At 35.8% G+C, this 15,790-nt stretch overlaps 1 protein-coding gene across 1 annotated transcript in view; it reads left to right on the top strand.

Moving 5' to 3' along the window:
* The first annotated feature begins 2,743 nt into the window (after positions 1-2,743).
* LOC113085049 (transcription factor 4-like) overlaps positions 2,744-15,790 on the top strand; it is a 48,523-nt gene continuing 35,476 nt past the window's right edge. Inside the window, exons 1-2 of the mRNA XM_026255064.1 lie at positions 2,744-3,339; positions 5,815-5,911. Of these exons, the coding sequence (XP_026110849.1) occupies positions 5,845-5,911 (67 nt within the window). The 5' untranslated portion in view covers positions 2,744-3,339; positions 5,815-5,844. The remainder of the gene's footprint in view (positions 3,340-5,814; positions 5,912-15,790) is intronic.

Below are 15,790 nucleotides of genomic sequence, written 5' to 3'. Positions count from 1 at the left end.
TTCTGACACGAAATTCATTATTTACTTATTTACATCATACAATATTAAAAACTCCTCTACTGACAAAAGATTGTCATTTAATGCCAAAAGCAATCATTTTCTTGCTTTTGTAAATACATTTTTTTGTATCTCAATAAGTGAATTAATGCCGCGTTGCACTGTCCTGTTTATCGTTGCTTAGTGATTTTTACGTTCTTGGCTACGGCGGTGTGACAGCATACTGTGTAGCCGTTCCATTCGCAGCTGATGCTTAAAGTCCCTAATAATAACGGTTACACCTCGAAGTCAAGCGCGGCAGATTCAGAACAGAAAAAGAAGAAGAAGAATTCTCTCCACCATTCTCTCCATCTTTTCATCATCCATCCATTCAGCTATTATCAAATCCATCCATCCATCCATCTTTCTCTACAAACAACTTTACATCCATCCATCAGTCTGTCCATTTATCTTTTTTTTTTCATTCTGTCTGTTGTTCTTTCTATCACTCTTGTAGTTCAGCGTATCGTTCTATGGAGTGTTTCTGTCTGATGTTGCACAACATATAGAAGAGATAAGGGTCTTCAGCAGAAACTGTGTGAATGGACTCCAGTGTCTGTGTGTGTGTGTGTGTGTGTGTGAGACAGCTCTGTCATTAAGCTCATGAGGGCTGTGCTGGTCCTGGATCAGAGCAGGGGGTTATGGGTCGTCTGATAGACTGACATGTTGGAGTCCAGCTGACAGCAGAGGTCTGGGTTAATGACCCACCATCACTGTGTGTGTGTGTGTGTGTGTGTGTGTGTGTGTGTGAGTGTGCGTGTGTGTGTGTGCATGCACTGCAGGTAACAAGACAGACTAAAACAATGCAGCTTTTTTTGCAATAACTGAGACAGTAATATTTACATTTTATTTTTAAGTACTTTCTAATATTTCTAAATGTGTTCTTCTTTCATCTGGTCTCTGTTCCTCTGTTTTCATTTCTTCTGCTGGAGTTGAAGGCCAGAGAGAGTGGCAGATGAAAGGAGGCATGAGAGAGAGAGAGAGGGAGAGGGAGAGAGAGAGAGAGAGAGAGAGAGAGAGAGAGAGAGAGAGAGAGAGAGAGAGAGAGAGGGAGACAGGCTCTGTTTGTGTCTCACTGCATGTAACAATATTAATATGAGTCTGTTTTGTGTCAGGAGGTTTAATTTCATCTGTGAAAGACACACACACACTCATCTGTCACTGTAACTTCATTAGACGCTGACGAGAGGCCGGACACACACACACACACACACACACACTTCAAACAATATTAGATATGAAACAATATTTAAGATTCAAGTAAATATTCCTAATAAAACAATATTCTGCCGTGTCCTGATTATGATGCTGCTGTGATGTCAATATTTACTCTGATTTGTCAGATGCATTTGAAATTATTTATCTATTTATTACAATACCAGGGTTAGTGGCTGAACTAGTTTGTTAGGAGTCATTATTTTACAGCGGATTAGTTTAGTTTATCTTTTAAAAAAAACTTTAAATTGTAAAAAATATTTCACAATTTCACTGATTTTACTGTATATTTGTTGAAATAAATGCACACTTTCTTGCATTTTTAATCTAATTGTAAAAACGTTCTCATCTGGAGCTCTAGGTGTTTTTTTATTTAAGGAATAGTACGCTCTCTGACTGACAGCTGTCAATCAAATCTGATTGATCTTTGATCTCAACCAGCTCCAGTAAATCAGACCAGTTCTGAGCGGATCCAGATTCAGATTTTAGCATCTTACAGCACTTGGACTCTGTGCTGGTGTTCACTGTAATCCAAACTAGTTAAGCTAGGTCATCTGTCATGCTAATTCAGTTCTCTGTTGTGTTTAATTGGAGAATCAACTTTATCTCAAGTGTTTCGCTTTAAACTCTTTAGCTAAAATAAAAACAGAGCTAAAGGAGTGAGTTGTTGGCATTGTGGTTGGTTTAAAGCTATAAAAATAGAAATGTTTGAAAACGTTTGTGATTTCGTTGGAAATTTAGTTGTTTTACCTCTTGTTAATGTGCCCAAGTCTCACACACACACACACACACACACACACACACACAAACACACACCTTTTCATATTTCTCTTTTTCATCACTTCTCCCTCAATCCATCCGTCTTCACCAAGATGGGGCTGCAATTTCTCTGTGTGTGTGTGTGTGTGTGTGTGTGTGTGTTATTCGGGTTTATTGGTCTGTTCTGGCTTTAGGCAGTGAGACCCCAGGTGCCAGGAGAGGTTTGAGAGGTGAAAGGTGTGTGTGTCTGTGTGTGTGTGTGTGTGTCTGTGTGTGAATGTGTGTGTGTGTGTGTGCGTGTGTGTGTGTGTGTGTGTGTGTGTGTGTGTGTGTGTGAATGTGTGGGCAGTAGCTGATAAGGAAGGAGATTCAGAGTAATAAATTACAGAGAGTTACAGAGAGTCTGATAAATAATGGATGTGTGTGTGTGTGTGTGTGTGTGTGACTGCTCAAATAAATTCATTATGTCTCACCTGAACTGGCTTTAGAGAGAAGCGCTTCTAGAAGCCCTCAGAGCCAGTGACCATGACAGGAAGTGATGTCAGATGTGTCTTCCTGTAGAGCTGAATGTCACAGGAACATGTTCCTCTCATAATTCACCTCAGAATCACTAGAAAGAAACACTACATTAGACTAAATCATCTGTGCATTTTGATATTTTACCACATAAATCTCATTGATTTTTCGTCTTGGTGTCGATGACAGATCTGCTGCTTTACTGCTTCATCACAGTTTATTGTAAAGCGGTGTGTTTCTCTTTAAATCACGAAGCCTTGTACGATTGCAGGCTCCTTTTATCAGCTGTTGACTTTGCGATAAATGAGCGTCTCAACAAAGAGCGTGTCTTTCACGCGCCGCGTCACGAGGGCCACTTTGAAGAGAAGTTTTCTGAGCGTGTTTTGATTGAGCGCTCATTGTGAGTGGGAGAGGATTTGTGGAAGCGGTTTTTTCCCGCGGTGGGTGATTCAATAAAGTGTTTAGGAAGAAAGAGTCCGAGACAGAAGCCGTTAATTACCGCCATTATAAACCGCATAATGTTGTATTGTCTCTCTGTCATTAGAAATAAAACTGTGTGAATGTAAACATCACATTTATGTCACGCACGACCTGCGTTACTGAAGGATTGTGGGAAATATGAACAGTGTGACATGAAGACAATGAATGGTAGCTATTTTTATTTAATTAGGACACTTAGTTTTTCATCTCAGTGCAGATTTGAACAGGATTTATGAATAAATAGATGAGTGAAATCTGATTTCTGTTCTTTTCTCTGTAGATCTGGAAGACAGAGCGAGTTCGTCTTGGGGAAATGGAGTTCGTGCCACAAAGGTGAGCTTTTACACATTTATAAATGCTTTTGGTTTCAGTGTTCGGGTTCAAACACTAGTCTTGCTGTAGGCTCCCTACAAAGGCAGCTGACTTCTAAGGTAACACCTAATTCAGATCAGACTTTGACTATTTTGACTAATTTATTTCTGAACTAATGATGCATTAAAAAATAACTGCATATTATATTATATTATATTATATTATATTATATTATATTATATTATATTATATTATATTATATTATATTATATTATGTATTGTACAGATTATTTATTTTGTCATTTATATATTTATTATATATTTGTCAATTGTATTCCTCATTTAGATGTCACTTTAGATGAAAGTTAAATTAATACATGTAAATATTATATTAAATGTATTTATTTATCATATTAAATATATGTATTTATCATATATTATATATTTATTGCTTGTTATATTCCTCATTTACATCACCTTGGATAAACTTAATTAATAAATTACATTTATTGTGTCTTTCCAATTTATGCTAATTATTAATTGAAATGTGCATGTGTATATTCTGATTGTTTTTTATTTATTTTTTAATTTTTCATGAAATTTCACCTCATTTATTATTTATAAACATCATTATTTATATATATTTTTATAAATATAATGTAGTATTTATCATTTGTCTGACATTATTCAGTTTAGCCTTTATATATTAATTTCTATTTTTTTATTTGTATATTTATTATGTATATATAAATACACACACAGTATATATTTTGAATATATTTACATGTATTTATTTATTTATATTCATATAATTTGTATTATATATAAATATATTTAATATATAAATGTAATATATTTTTATTGATGTATGTGTATTTATATATACATAACACATATACACAGTACATAAGTTATGTAAACAAAACTTACATTTTGGATGCGATTAATCATCTATTTCTCATCCTCCACCTTGGATAAACCTTTTTTTTGCATTTTGAACTAGTCGCAGTGCATTGTGGGATTGTTTTATCCGTGTAGTCTTTGCATCTGTTGCATCGACATGTTGCACGTTATTTTGACATTATTGCGCTTGTCTCTGACGGTGATGTCTGAGAGGTCAAAGGTCGCTCTGATAGGGTCTTGAGTTGGGAAGCGTCTGCCGTCAGCAGAATCAGGGATCAGGTCAGCAGAGGTCAAGCAAGGACGTGCTTACCGAGCACTTTCAGCCGAATGCAAATGAACTCTGTCGTTGTGAAAGAGCTTTCCAGAGCGCTTTATTCCCACTGACCCACGCTCACACCTGACACGCTTCAGATATCTAACAGTAATTTACCTGGAAAGCCATACACAACATGATTTGTGGCATTATTTCTTGAGAGTGTGGCCTGTGAACTCCTTTGATTAATGCCAGGTTTATTAATTATTCGGAGAGAATCTGAATATTCAGTGGGGAAGACAGGACAGGGTTTATTTAGCATGATCTGATTGGATTATAATCTAAACTTTACACACTAAGGCAGCTGGCTGGACACAAAGAAGAAATAATCATTTAATATTTGTGATGTCAGGTGGAAACCAAAGTCATTTCAGTGTTGGAACAAGTTTTGGGGTTTTGCAAAATAAGACCAATACTGAATATTAACTGTTAGTAGTGCCTATGTTGATTCTTTTAAAAATACATGTAGTTTCTCTTTATTGTTTGTGTGTTTGTGCCATTAAGCACATCAGTATTTATTATTTATTTATGACTTTATTTATGGTGTATGCATTCTAATTTATTCGATCGTTTTTATATTTCTCATTTAATTTCATTGCATTTTGTCTTACTGAACCATGTACAGTATATGTCTGTATATTAAATGTATGAATACAGTGTGTGTGTGTGTGTGTGTGTGTTTGTGGGTATTCTCTTTAAAATAAAATAAATGGAGCTCCATTCTAAATGTGTTTTGCCATTAAACTTAGCAATATATTTTTGTATTTGTAACTATAATATAATATAATATAATATAATATAATATAATATAATATAATATAATATAATATAATATAATATGTATTATTGTTTTTTATAATTTATATGTTAATTGTGAGATTGTAATTAACTATATAAAATTTTTAACCATGTATAGGCTTAATATATAATATATTGCAATTTAATTTAATATAATATTTTTAATTTATGTATTATCATTAATTTATATGTTGTAATTTATAAATTTGTGTCAAATCCATATTTATCTTATTTAATTGTGTCTTTTTTAGAAGGTTATATAAATTATATATCTTTCTGAATATATATATATATATATATATATATATATATATATATATATATATATATATATATATATATATTATAATATAAGTTAATACAGTATAATATAATATAATATTTTGTACATTAATATATAAATGTATTTATAGAATACTTCATTAGGGGATTCACAATCATTTATATGCATATATTTGACCTTTAACCTTTGACCCCTGCAGAACTATGCTGACGGCTCTCAGTACAGTCACATGGCCAGTCGGGACCTGGGGTCACATGACAACATCTCTCCGCCGTATGCTAACCCCAGATTAGCAGGTAAGAGCTGGAGCAAAGCATGATGGGAAACATGATTGTTTGGCTTAATGCTGTTTTTAATCAGCTTTCATTGTGAGTGAATTGTTCTTTAGATGATTCTTTTGAACCGGTTCACAGAATCATCTGAATGATTCGTTAGGGAGTCAGATTGAATCAGTCTGCTGGAGTCTAGAATCAGTGATCGGAAATGTCTGGAAAGTTTGTGGTGGTTCGTGTGTCTCTGTCACACACCTCTGAGCATGTGTGTGTGTGTGTGTGTGTGTGTGTGTGTGTGAAGCGCTGATGCTCATTTACCCATAATGCTGTGCTGTGCCGCTGGCCGTCTCTGTCTCATCCAGTGAGCAAATGGTCAGTGATTCAGATAATCGGCCTCAAACTAATTAAACCTGACTTAAAGCAGGAAAACTCTCTCTCTCTCTCTCTCTCTCTCTCTGTCTCTCGCTCTCTTATTAGTATATAAGAAAATATTTATTTTTTCTATTGCACATTGTGAAGTTATTTTATTGATCTTCTTAAAGATCCCCCATTGAAATGGCTTGAGCTGTGTGGTTTGTTTCCTGTGTGGATGTGTTTCCTGTTTAAACAGGAAGCTAGGGTGGAGTTTCTTTTTTAAATAGCCAGTAGAATTTATTTAGCATCAGAGCTGTGAATCACTTTGAATCTGTCGCTAATCAGTGGGAGGGGCATTCACATTCTAGAGCGCGTTTGATTGGACAACATTTGCATACGAGTCTTGAGTGCATGATGATGTCATCAGTATTTTGATTGGGTTTTTTTAACTTGGAAGAGAGAGACTGAAGGTTTTGTTCTTGTTGTTTTGTTTTATGAGTACATTTGCACACAAACAAGCTCACAACTAATAGATGTGAACTAAGAGGCACAAAATCACTCATTATTAATAGAATTAAATTAGATCTGGCAGAAATGATGCACAGCTTTTCTCTGAAATATGTGTGTATTGCGTGTTATTTTCTGACTCTCGGACGGTTGTTTGTTGAGGGTCAGGGCTTTGTCCTTCCACGTTTCCTTCCTGTGGAGCTCTGAGCAGACGGTGACATCACTTCCTGTGTCTGAAATCCGTCTCATGAGGGAATTTTGCATTTAGAGAAAAAAACATGGGAAAAAATCACATGCATTCAGACCTCAAATGTGAACGCAAAACATTTTTTAAAATGCAAGTTGCTTATTTCATATATGGGTCAAAGATGAAAATGTGTTTTTTTTTTTTTATCATCAAAATTAAGTTTAATGTAGCTTTAATTAAAATGTATTTATTATTTTTTTGCACGTTTATCAGCAACTCGTATTAAAATATAATAAAATTTAAAATGATCACTTTTTCAAAAATGTATTATGCAGCACATCCTGTATTTAATTAGATCTCTTTTTAAATTTATTTATTAAGTACATGTTAAAAACTATGTATGCATTTATTTCATTCAGTGTAGAAATTGATGTATTTATTTATTTAAAATGAATTTATTTATGATTTTTTAAATAAATATTTATTTTTATTTAGAACTTAAATGAGGGCTCTTAATTTATACAAGTATTTATTATATTGTATGTATTGTGTAAAACCTGTGAGTCACCATACATGCTGAGCACAGAGCAGAACGAGTGTGTGTGTGTGTGTGTGTGTGTGTGTGTTAATGGACGTAATCAAAACATTGGCTGAAGTCTGTAATAACAGCGAGGTGTTTAATAAGGACTAATCACAGCGGAATAGCGACTCACTTTTAGGATGTGTGTGTGTGTGTGTGTGCACGTGTGTGTGTGTGTGTGTGTGAGCAGGTGCAGTCCACACCAGCGCTGTTCTCCTCCTGTCATGTAGCTGCTAAATGAAGCACACAAAAGTTCCAGACTGTAAGCAGGTTTGGTCTCTGCGAGGCCCAGTTAAGAAGCGCCGGATCCTTGTTGTCTCCTGCAAGCAGTTTTCAGACACAAATACTTTATTGCTGTTTATTCAGCAAGCATTTTTTCCTGTCGGCCTGCAGTATTTTATGCATATAGTGAAGTTTGTTTGAAAAGTGCTGACCTCTGTGATTGCTCATATTTTATTAGAGGACCTTTTTTTAAATGATGTGGAATATTTAAAAAAGAAATGTGATTGTGACTGTGTTTCAGTTTCTGAACAACATTAGTTTATGATAAAAGTCATTATAGCACAGAATTATATATAGTAATTTATAATAGCATTAATATATATGCAGTATATACGTTTTATCAAATTATATTTGTTATTATATATTATGTTTCATTTATTATTATTAATTCATGTTAATGTATTTTATAAATAAACTAATAACAGGATTACATTTAGAGGTATTAAGATTGTTTATATTCTTGTAGTTTCTCTGAATAAATGTTATAATCATAATATATTTATTTGTATTATTGTTTATATTAAATTTTTAATCTATTTTATAAATAAATTAACAAATAACGATATGATTTTAATATAACGAGCATGTGAAGATTATTCAGATTATGTTTTATATTATTATAATTTCATTTTTTTTAATCAAAATCTAAAAACTAATGTAATAGATGAATACAAAAATGTATATTTATATTATAGTATATTTTGTAAATATTATTATAAAGAATTATTAATGTGTTTGGCAAATAAATCAATATCAGGATTTTTATATATTCTTTAGAGCTTCTAGGGTTTTTCTTATCGCTATTGTTTTTTATTACAAAAGGTAAAATAAAATATATAATTATTTACAATACCTTATCTAAAGAATGTATTATTTTATCATATTGTAATTTATTTAATTTGTTAATATTATTGTTAATTATTAGTTATATATTTATTAAATAAATGAATGACATGACACATTGTATTATAATAATATTAATAATATAATATGACCAAACATACACACACACTCTCTCTCTCTCTCTCTCTCTCTCTCTCTCACACACACACACACACACACACACACACACACATGTTTGTTTTAGTGTAAAGTGTGTTCATCCCATAGGTGTAATGGTTTTTATTCTGTACAAACTGTATATTCTATGTCCCTTCACCAACCCTACACCTAACCCTAACCCTCACAGGAAACTTTGTGCATTTTTACTTTCTCAAAAAACCTCATTCTCTATGATTTATAAGTGTTTTGAAAAATGGGGACATGGGATATGTCCTCATAAGTCTCCCTCTCCTTGTAATACCTGTGTCATACCCATGTCATTATACAGAGTTGTGTCCTGATATGACACAAAAACATGCGCACACACACACACTCTCTCTCTCACACACACACACACACTCTCTTTCTCTCTCTCTCACACACACACACACACACACACACACACACACTCACACCCAACACAACACAACAAACACACACACACACACTCTCTCTCTCTCTCTCTCTCTCTCTCACACACACACACACACACACACACTCTCTCTCTCTCTCTCTCTCTCTCTCTCTCACACACACACACACACACACACTCTCTCTCTCTCACACACACACTCTCTCTCTCTCACACACACACACACACACACACACACTCTCTCTCTCTCTCTCTCTCTCTCTCTCTCTCTCTCACACACACACACACACACTCTCTCTCTCTCTCACACACACACACTCTCTCTCTCTCTCTCTCTCTCTCTCACACACACACACACACACACACTCTCTCACACACACACTCTCTCTCTCTCTCTCTCTCACACACACACACACACTCTCTCTCTCTCTCTCTCTCTCACACACACACACACACACACACACACAGATGGTCGGGGGTCCTCTGATCTCATTAACACGTCCCATCACTCCAGCGGCTGGAGTCGGACAGGTTCAGGTGTAAATTGACCGTACGCTCAGATCGAGTGAGATCCGTTCACAGCAGACGCAGCTCAGCGCAGGCCTCGGCATCTTTACCATCACACAAACATTAGTGTGAGGGACTGCTTCATACAGGGACCCACACTTATTTATCTACTTTAGTTTTTACCTTCTTGACATTTGCTTAAAAGTATATATTTTTTCTTTAAATAAGTATTCTCTCTCTTTCTCTCTCTGAAATGGCTTAAAGTTGTACATTTTAAACTATATATATATTTAATTAAATAAATAAATCATTCATTCTAATTAAATTATAATTAATTGATTAGTTATTAATTATAATTCATTCAATCATTAATAAATTTTTTAAGTACAGAATGCTTAATTTTAACCATGTGACCAAACTGATAAAAAATAACAACAACAAGTGTGAAAGCAAGTAAATGCATAATACAGTAATGATAATAATTATTAAAATAATAATAATAATAATAATAATAATAATAAAGGGCAAATCCAAGTTCATCAAATTCATCAGAGTGTTATAGGATTAAATCATCAAAGACAGAATATAATTATTTATATAGTTATGTTAATTATCTTAAAATGAGTTCTGGGAGTATTTATATTTAGTTTGAATTCATTTTTTTATTTTATTTTTTTATTCTATTATATATCTTGGCTTAATTCAGTTTAATTCAATAGTCCAAAATTCACAGTATATATATATATATATATATAATAGTCATACCATGGTAAATTTCCACAAGGGATGTGTTTTCATGGTATCAGAAATCTAAACTGCAGGAATTGGTGTAGAATTGCTTTAGTGGCTCTCTGTTTTCCAGATGCAGTTGTGTTTGTCTGTAAATGCTGTGTTATTTGGAGGTTCGGTGTCAGGAATGCAGGAGGATAAACAGGGATTCTGGAGGAATCCTGATATTCCTGAGAGCGAGAGAGAGAGAGAGAGAGAGCGTCTGATTGGTCCACAGCTTTAGGACGCACCCCTAAACTCTGACCAGTCACTAACCAGTTAATCAGAGACTAGAGTAAAATAAACGATTATTGATGTTATGATGTTAATTACTTCACAGTCAGGGAGTGTTTAGATTTCATTTTATTAAAAAAAAAAAAAAGTATTTATTTTTATTGGATATACTGACAGCTCAAATTTTAATACATTTTTACAGCATTTTAAATTCGTTTTCAACATTGATTTGAATTATTCTTAAATATGATTTTAGTAGATATCCTTGCTATTCATATTCGTTGATTTCAGTTTATTTTTTGCTACAGTCCTAATTTAATTTAGAATTCACCTTTTTTTCTTCTCATCCACAATCTGTTGCTTGCACGAAAGGTACCATGGTAAAGTAACGGTAGCATGAATGATTACCATAGTGTGTGTATGTATGTGTCTAAGTGTGTGTGTGTTTGATGAAGACATCAGGTCAAGCTCAGTCAGGCAAGAACTACAGATGAGCCCTCGCGGGAGCAGGGCCAGGCCGTTCATGTAGGACCATGCACACACACACACACACACACACGCGTGCATGTGTGTGTGTGTGCGCGCCGTGCAGATGAGCCCTCGCGGGAGCAGGGCTGGGTCGCTCATGTGTGTGTGTGTGTGTGACAGACTGTGAAATGACGCGTTGTTGCGCGGCTGGGCTGCACCTGGGCCCTTCAGTCCTGATGGATCGGTTTGGTCATGTGTAATAGCCCCATCTGCCGTGCCTTGTTTTTCTTTTTTACTGATTAACACTGATCCCAGCGGCTGAGCCTCATGAACTGGATTCTGCCGTCTCCTGACCGGAAAAGAAAGACACGGCGGAGAGGTTGACTCGTTATTAAAAAAGTGTGAAGGAAATGAAAAGTAGGATGCGATTTTAAACCGTATCCTTGGAGACATGTTACTGCATGGGTTGCGAGCGACAGTCTGCATGTGTGTGTGTGTGTGTGTGTGTGTGTGTGTGTGTTAATGAGCAGCGCACATCTCACTGAAGGGTTTTGGAGCTCGGCTTCATAATGACTTTTATTACAGCCAGGAGTTTCTGTAACCAAGCCAATTCTTAATTAAAGTCGCTGACATCATGCTGTAGTAATTAAGGACTGCATTAATTAAGCTGCTTTTTTTTTTTTGGTTATTTTTCACAAGGCTCTCGTGTAATCCGACGTCAAGTTTGTCCGGGATCGAACGCAAAAACTCTGCGTCGTACGGGAAAAGTTTGGGACTCGCGCTCACTGATCATATCTGTGCAATTCTGATAGCTAATTATGCTTCGGAGAACATCGACAGCTGCATTCATCATCATAAAACGTAATAATTAATGACATTCCAACAAAGAAAAATATGTAAATGAGCGCTCATTAGCATTTTCATATTCAGCTTCGATAATGCTTTTGCTGACAAGGCTGTAATTAATGAAAATGCATGTCGCAGGCAGGAGATTGGATCGGCTTCATTCCACGCACAATTCCCAAATGCTGGCATTATGGAAAACGAGGAGTGCTGCCAACTTTTTGGGGGCGAGAAAAAACTGAAAGTGCCATATGCAAATGAGATGTTGGCACCGAACGCTTAACCCTTTACAGACCGAACGCACCGATCCCATCCGGCCTGATGTGTGTTTAAAGAGAGCGGGAGACGGGCTGCTGGGAATGTGGTTGTGCATTTGGGAATCCACAGATGCACCTGTCCATCCATCCGCTGAGCCGCGTCGCTGCTGCGCTCCGTTACACTGCATGCTGGAAACATACGTGTGTGTGTGTGTGTGTGTGTGTCGCTGGGGTGTTTGACGGCTGCTGAAGACATGCAACAATGTTGTGCAGTTGTGTATACTTGAGTTAAGGCACAAGAAATGATGAAAACCACCTTTAAAGAGGAAGAGCTTCTCACAATATGACACTGTGTACTGCATGCATGTAGTATGCAGCAGTGTGCATGATGTCACATGACTTCATCAATGTTTCATGGTTAATTTATGCATGCATGACCATCTCACAAATAAATGCAATTCTTTTAAATATTTATTTGGAATATATGAATGTTGGAATAAGGTAACTCTTTACTTCAGATCTTATTTTTTGTATATTATTTATGTATTTCTTATTTCTATTATTTATTTCTATTTTTCTGTTGTAGTGTTCTACAATTTGAAACAATGTAACATTAAATTTTCTACAGATTTCTGCACAACCACTGTTGCAGTTCTACAGTTTAAATCAATGTAGCATTCTATTGAATTTTACACTTTGGAACAATGTAGCATTCTGTTCTACTGTTTCAATCAGTGTATCATTCTACTATATTCTGCATCCTAGAAAAGGGAGTTTGAGAGCATTGCATTGTGGGATACTGTCATATGCTGCACAGTATAGTTTCGCATGCACACAATAATCACATGCATACTGCCGAAACGAGCAGCACACACACATACAGACCAATGGCATCCGTTTCCTTCAGGAGGGTCGTGACCTGAATTTGTCACATTTTTGTTAATCCGGAGCATTAAAAACACAGAAAAGCAGCATAAACGAGTAAAACATGAAACAATTAGTGGTAAATGAAAAGATCCCGGTGGGGAAGCTCTCCGTGAGAGAGAGAGAGAGAGAGAGAAGTGTGCTAATCTCGACCGTGGGATATGACGATCTCGTCCTCCGGCCTCGTTTGACTTCAAGTTTCATCAGAGAGAAAGAAACAAATTGGTTTTTCTTTCTTTGATTTTCTTAAACAGGTTAAGGGGATGTGATGAGGCAAGAGGTGAAATATTACACCTGCGTTTTATATACGCATGTAAATAATGGACATTTTCAGAACAGCACACTAATCATACTAATTGTGTATGTATGTGCAGAGACCACTATACGAGAGACTGTTTCCCACAATGCAATGCTCTCATCTTGACCTTCCATTTCTACTGTGATGAATAAACCAAGTTTTTTTTTTTGTGCAATATTAGATTAAAAATTCTAGATTATTATATTTATTTCTGAGGTTGTGTGAAAAAATGTTAAAGCAATGTAACAGTAAATGTAGCATTCTATTGTAATCTACCAATTGAAACAATGTTGCATTCTGCTCTATTCTGCAGTCTAAAACACTAACATTCTGTTGCACTCTACAGTTTGAGACAATAGCATTTTATTATATTCTACATTTTAAAGCAATGTAACATTCAATGTAGCATTCTACTGAATTCTACGGTTTGAAACAATGTAGCATTCTACTGAATTCTACAGTATGAAACAATGTAGCATTCTACTGAATTCTACGGTTTGAAACAATGTAGCATTCTACTGAATTCTACAGTTTGAAACAATGTAGCATTCTACTGAATTCTACGGTTTGAAACAATGTAGCATTCTACTGAATTCTACAGTATGAAACAATGTAGCATTCTACTGAATTCTACAGTTTGAAACAATGTAGCATTCTACTGAATTCTACAGTATGAAACAATGTAGCATTCTACTGAATTCTACAGTTTGAAACAATGTAGCATTCTACTGAATTCTACAGTTTGAAACAATGTAGCATTCTACTGAATTCTATGGTTTGAAACAATGTAGCATTCTACTGAATTCTACAGTTTGAAACAATGTAGCATTCTACTGAATTCTACAGTTTGAAACAATGTAGCATTCTACTGAATTCTACAGTATGAAACAATGTAGCATTCTACTGAATTCTACCATTTAAAATAATATAGCATTTTATTGCATTCTACAGTTTAAAACACAGATTTTTTTTGCACTGCAGTGTGCACTGTGTAGAGTGCTTTCATTCATAGATGTTATCTTAAAAATGAATTATAAAATACATTTTTAGTTTCTTGTGTATTATTATTAATTCAAACTCCAAATTTTTTCTTGCCATAAAAAACAACAACAACAACAAAAAAACACATCTTTGGCAAAAGTTTAGGCGCATGCAGCATTAAGAACAATCTGAATGTGTTGAATCAGTGCTTTCAGCACAATGGAGTTGTTGGAAATTCAAGTGCACTAGTGTCGGCATTTTCCATTCATCGCGCTTTCGTGGAGCCTAAAGCCGCCGCGTGCGCTCCGAGGTGACAGACGCGGAAAAGTTGGCCTCTCCGTGTGCTTTTTGAAGTGAAAGGTTATTTGCATCCTGTAGTGAGGGGAGTGTTTCCACTAATCCTGTCGGCTAAAGAAAAAGAGACGCGCTGTGTCAGGATCTTATCCTGCTCCTGAAAGAAAGAGTCACGGCAAATCCTGCAGGACACGAGTTAACCCGCCGAGAGACATTCAGAGACCTTCACCTATGCTGTCTGTCTCTCTCTCTCTCTCGGACCGCCTCCACGGGGCCGTAGAAAAGCGGGTTTTGGACGACGTGGGGTTTGGGACAGTGGAGGATTTGTTTGAGCTCAAATCTGCAGTCCTGGCGTTCGGGGTTTTTAAGCCACTCGAGTGTTTATGTGTCTGTATTTAATTTAGTGCTTCATTTGAATGACAAAAGAATAAATAGGCATTTGCATGGTGGCGGCAGTGTTGGCCATTGAATAAACACAGATAAAAAAGCGCAAAAGTTTATTCCAGACTCGCGTTTCTCCAGTTTCTCTGAGCTCAGCACGACGTCAGACACTTGCTTTTTTTTCCCGGCTTTGCTACATTTTACTAAATCCATCCTGATAAGATGACGCTATGCTTTTTTACCCCAGTGTTAAAAATGACTATTAGCTTCTATATTGAGATTTAGGTTTCTCTCTTTATTTCTAGGTTGATGCAGTGAACTGCGTGATATAAAATGGCGTGTTCGGTTGCAGTGAAACGGGCCGAGCCGCTTGCTCACATCCCAAGCTCTTTTGTTCTGTGCGTAACGTCTGCCACGGCCAAACTGGCACAGATGCCACACAACATCTCTCATGCCTGGCATCACACACAAACAATAAACCGTACACACACCACGTACACTAAATCCTCCCGCAACACACAGCGGCTCACTGTGTGCGTGTTTGTGTGTTTTTACTGATTGTGTGTTTGTTTTGCACTGAAAATCACAAATGCATCGAGCAGCCGTTTGCATACAGTATTCTCT

This window comes from Carassius auratus, unplaced genomic scaffold (assembly GCF_003368295.1).
Source record: "Carassius auratus strain Wakin unplaced genomic scaffold, ASM336829v1 scaf_tig00041178, whole genome shotgun sequence".
NCBI classification, from domain to species: Eukaryota; Metazoa; Chordata; class Actinopteri; order Cypriniformes; family Cyprinidae; genus Carassius; species Carassius auratus.
Note: the sequence above shows the minus strand (reverse complement) of the source record. Positions and strands in the feature narration are given on the sequence as shown.